Source organism: Stomoxys calcitrans, chromosome 2 (assembly GCF_963082655.1).
Source record: "Stomoxys calcitrans chromosome 2, idStoCalc2.1, whole genome shotgun sequence".
Taxonomy (NCBI): Eukaryota; Metazoa; Arthropoda; class Insecta; order Diptera; family Muscidae; genus Stomoxys; species Stomoxys calcitrans.
Window position 1 is genome coordinate 17,073,033 of NC_081553.1, and position 5,091 is coordinate 17,078,123.

General features: G+C 37.0%; 1 protein-coding gene and 1 long non-coding RNA gene across 3 annotated transcripts in view; one reads left to right on the forward strand and one right to left on the reverse strand.

The window, feature by feature from the left end:
* LOC106081864 (4-hydroxybutyrate coenzyme A transferase) overlaps positions 1 to 1,798 on the forward strand; it is a 28,186-nt gene extending 26,388 nt beyond the window's left edge. For both annotated transcript variants that reach the window (XM_013244107.2, XM_013244108.2), the window contains exons 4-6: positions 84 to 488; positions 797 to 1,063; positions 1,156 to 1,798. In XM_013244107.2, coding sequence (XP_013099561.1) covers positions 84 to 488; positions 797 to 1,063; positions 1,156 to 1,343 — 860 coding nt within the window. In that variant the 3' untranslated portion in view covers positions 1,344 to 1,798. The remainder of the gene's footprint in view (positions 1 to 83; positions 489 to 796; positions 1,064 to 1,155) is intronic.
* On the reverse strand, positions 250 to 3,900 carry LOC131995108 (uncharacterized). The gene is made up of 2 exons (XR_009397158.1): positions 3,638 to 3,900; positions 250 to 561 (listed from the first exon to the last, which is right to left on the reverse strand). It is a non-coding gene; the product is annotated as an uncharacterized LOC131995108 (long non-coding RNA).
* Positions 3,901 to 5,091: the final 1,191 nt, after the last annotated feature.

Consider the following 5,091-nt stretch of genomic DNA (forward strand, 5'->3'; position numbering starts at 1 on the left):
GTATGTAAAACACCAAAATTATTTTTTGTTTTTTTCGGCTATGCATCAATAAAGTATTAACTCTTTATTTATTTTTGTTTTAGCTCAAGTTAACAAACAAATGCCTCGTACCTTTGGCGATGCTGCCATACATAGCTCTCATTTTGATTATATGACTGAAATCGATGTTCCACTACCTCAACATGGCGGCAAGGGCCCCAGTGATGTTGAAGCCAAAATTGGCCAATTGATTGCCGAGAATTTGGTCCATGATGGTGCCACACTGCAAATGGGCATCGGTAGCATTCCAGATGCTGTCTTGAATGCTTTGCATAATCATAAAGATTTGGGCATCCATTCCGAGATGTTTGCCAACGGTGTAGTTGATTTAGTCAAGGCTGGCGCAGTTACCAATCGTATGAAGAAAATGCATCAGGGCCGTATTGTGGGCTCATTTTTGATTGGAAATCAAGCTTTGTATGATTTCGTCAATGATAATCCTTTCATTGGTAAGTATGAGAAGTTGTCTAGAATTAGGGAATGGTGTATGCACTTCCAAAGCTTTACCCATTAAAGTGTTCCCTTTATGAAAACAAAATATAAAAATTTTGCATTATAAATTTCTAAATTATATAAAATTGTATTTGAAGATCAATCATCAAAAAAAATTTTGACAATTAAGACAAAATTTCAATAAATGTTTTGAAATTTGGTTTTTATGGTAATTGTATTCTTACATACAGCTTTAATTTTTATTCTTGTAGAATTTTTTCTTCCAAATTTTATTTATATTTATTTTTCAATTTTTTTTTTACAGAAATGTATGCCATTGACTATGTCAATAATACTGGCGTAATTAAACAACAACCTCGTATGACTGCCATTAACTCTTGCATTGAAGTCGATTTGACTGGTCAAGTGTGTTCCGATTCTATTGGCACACGCTTCTTCTCCGGCTTTGGTGGTCAAGTCGATTTCATTCGTGGTGCTGCTGAGGGTGTTGATGGCAAAGGTGTGCCGATAATTGCTATGCCTTCCGTCACCAACAAGGGTGAGAGCAAGATTGTGCCCGTTCTAAAACCAGGTGAGCTGAAGAAAAAAACTTTATTTTTGTTTTGTGGCTTTTAATAACAACATTCTTTTATTTTTTTCCCCCTTCCTACACCCACAAAAAAGGTGCCGGTGTTGTTACATCGCGTGCTCATGTCCACTATGTGGTCACCGAACATGGTATTGCCTCGTTGTTTGGCAAGAACATGCGTCAACGTGCTTATGAACTTATACAAATTGCTCATCCCGATCATCGTCAAACATTGGAGAAACAAGCCTTCGAACGCTTGAAGGTTATGCCCTCCAAATCGTAAAAAGTGCAACGAAGAGTCATTATATTTTACTAAATGCACACAATTTTACCACAAAAGTATGCACTCATTCGAATTGCAGCAACAGCTGCGCCCTAGCCGTAGCCATAGTTAGCAGCAGTCAGATTTTGCATATTATGTACTGTATTTTGTTTTTCAATTAGATCGACGATAACAAATCATAGTGATTTTGAAGAATTACTTTTATTCTGTAGGGTATCTCTTAATTTCAAGCTCTGTAATCGCCATCACTTTTACTAATTGTGTACGTATCTTGAAATTTGTTTGTAGTTTTGATTTTAAGTCTACAGAAATTATCATTTACAAAGGGGTATTTTTTGTATTGCCAATAATAATCCGGACGACATTAGTCAACATTGTTCAAATACCAAAAACAAAGCTAAAACGAGTTATTAATAAAATAAAGAAAAGTGTAAACCATTCCTATTAAAATTAAAGGTTATTTTTTCTTCTATACATGAATGAATTGTAAGTAACTCGTTGATCTCTCCTCTTGATGCCAGCTAATGTTACTATGGTCTAAGGCAGGGAACAAAGACAAGTTCCCCAAATCTTTGATCAGCAGGACTTGGGGAATGGACAAGAACATATTGACAACCTATAACTATTTCTCCACAGGAGAGAGCGAGACGCAATGTATAAACCTACAGAACTGTTAAAACGCGGCATTAAGGATCATCACAGGCTGCCACTACCAAAGACCCTACCAGTGCGAAAACATAACTACATGCTGTCTAAGCAATACCTTTTGGGCTGCTATCGAAGAGACCATCCAAATCGTCATCTTGTGGATAGATATCCACCGCCCAGAAGCCTTAAGGTAGATCTACATGACCTAGAGCGTGGAGTTCAGAGCTACAAGAAAGAACCTCTAGATCAAACGGCATATCAAGCAGATCTAAACAACATTCACGCAGACACGGTAGGTAGCAGATGCGGTAAATAGCTACCGGGTGAATGTAGTCCTTGAAGAACGACCGCCTCCCATTGCACCTGAAGAAATTGACGTCTCATTTCTTCCTCCAGCATAGATTCGATATTGCATGAAGACCTTGCCGTAAAAAGTTTGTTCTGATTGGACTTCGCACAATTTGACAATCGCTCGAAAAAAGGCTCGTGTAGATGGGAAATGTTGAAAAATACTATCTCGGAAATACGTTTATAAGATCGCCACAAAATACGTTTATAATATCGCCACAGGTGGCCCGAAATAAAACAACGGCAAATCTGTATTTTACGGGGTAGTTCGCAAAAAAATCAAATTTCTTGCATACCCCCTAATGTTGACCCCAGGAACCCGAATATGAAGTCCGTTTTTGGACTTCATATTTTGCGAAAAGCGAACTAGAAAAGTCACATCATTGTTCATCATTACAATGCCATTTTGACCGGCCAAAAAACGTGCTTCGACAAATGGTTTGAGCGCGTGCAAAAGTGTATAAATCATACTGCAGGATACTTTGAAAAATAATAAAACCATTTTGGATAATAAAAATTTGCATTTGGTAGTATAAAGATGGTGCTCACCGAAACTTAAATATAAATGCAACAACAACAACACACACTACTAAATAGTATTATTGGAGATGAGTTGTGAGTGAGCGCACTGTGTTAAAAACGAGTTTCGTCGAATACAAAGACCGAGTAAGATTGCAATCACTTCGTAAATATCAATGCTGACAACACTCGTGTTAATATATGTATTTGGCGATTTATTTATACCAAAACACATTTTTAACGATTAGGGCAATTTTTGGGGGGGTGGGCGACCCCCTGATATTACAAGCCAAACCTTTCATTTGATACCCATATTACCCAATCGTATAAATGTGTTTTGGGCGGTGTTTTTAAGGCGGAGGCGACCCCCCTGATACTTGAAACCAAAATTGTATATCAAAATCGTAGTCGCTCACGGTATGAGATGGTCCAGTCATTGAAGTTTACATTTTGTAAGTATATATTAAGAGCTTTCTTTCAAAAGAATTTCATGTGAATCCGACCATTAGTTCAAAAGTTATAGCCTCTACAAGGTTAAAAGGATCAAAAGTGGTCAACTTTGACACCCTGTATAAGAAATAGTACAATCTAGTTTAGTAATTCTGAAAGTATATGTATATGACCTCCTCTAAAAATGCCTTAAACATTGCAAAATGATTTAGTTTATAGTTTAAAAGTATGCGAGGTATGCATCACCCTCAAAGAAAAGAGAGTGTGCTTAATAACACTGGGTAAATACTAATGGTGGTTGTTTTCGAGAGACCAATACTCATACTTACTAACACCATAGCGGGCGGTTGCAGTTAGTGTCAGTGGTTGAAATTCTTTTTACCATTTGGTATTTTCTCACCGCAAGTATTGGTTTTACCAAATAACCGAGCGGTTACGGTACACAGCAGCCGTTCTCTGGTGCCCGCCCTTTTCTTCTATAACTTGTTTTGATCGCTCTGCTTTGCAAAATGGTACTACAAATTAACTTCAATCCCATAGCAGCTTGTTGTGACGTACCGGATTGGCCCGATGGAAACTGCTAGAACAACAACTTCACCTTCATCTCAAAACTGAAGTATTTCTTTTGACACGGACGTCATATGCTACCTGAAAGAAAAAGTAGTTTCTAATGATTTTCTCATGCTTTGAGTAATGTAGGTATTCAAAATAATAAATTAATTTTTAAAGCGAACAATTCGACATAGAGCGGGTTTTTAACTCGGACTCTTATCCCAAACACCTTTTTTTGTCCATTATTGTCCCAATTGATCTATATGTTGACTATGTTGTATGGCGGCCTACCTGGCACTTGTCAATGCTAATTGGTGTGGCAAAAGCATAAGTTCGTTGGACCTTCCGTCGCAGTGGCTAGGAGTTAACCTTGCTTGTGATTGATCAATATTCTGTAAAATGGAAATTTTGCCTATGAACATTCCACTAAGGAACAGAGTGCTGTCCGATTCAAATTTAGGCTCAAGATAAGGGGCTTCCTTTATATAGCCGAGTCCGAACGGCGTGCCGCAGAGAAAATTTACATGGCATAGTACCTCACAAATGTTGCCAGCATTAGGAGGGGAAAACCACCTCTGAAAATTTTTTCTGATGGTCTCGCCAGGATTCGAACCTAAGCGTTCAGCGTCATAGGCGGACATGCTAACCTCTGCGCTACGGTGGCCTCCTATTCAAAATTCTGTAAATGGTTAATATGTTGATTGATTGTGATTTTGTTGATTTACCACAATTTAGGCATTTATTTGGGCTCACATGCTTTCAATGACTCGTTTTTGTGCCCTTAAAAATTATAAAGGAAAAACGAGTCGTTTTCGGAGCATTATAAAGGGGAAAACGAGTCGTTTGGTTACAATAGCTTTGGTCAGAACATAGTATTAGTAAACTTTTGATTGGTATTCTGGTGAATTATTGTACAATCTAATATTTAAAATGTTCAATAAATTACCAGGTGTGAATAGCTTTATGTCTAGGGTTGTTCAGTATACGTTAGTGGAATTATCAAGTGTTGCCAAACAACACAATGATAAACAAATCGTTATATTTAAACTCAATTTTTTTTTATTAAAAAAAGTAATTTCTTTCTTTATTGGAAATAATTTAAATTTACCGATAAAAAAACACAAAAAGGTAAACAAACAATCATTTAAGAGGCTTACGGTATAATCAGATTATTAATTATGCATCATTTCTCATACCGTCTAATGTGTATGTTCAGTGAACTTTGAAAATA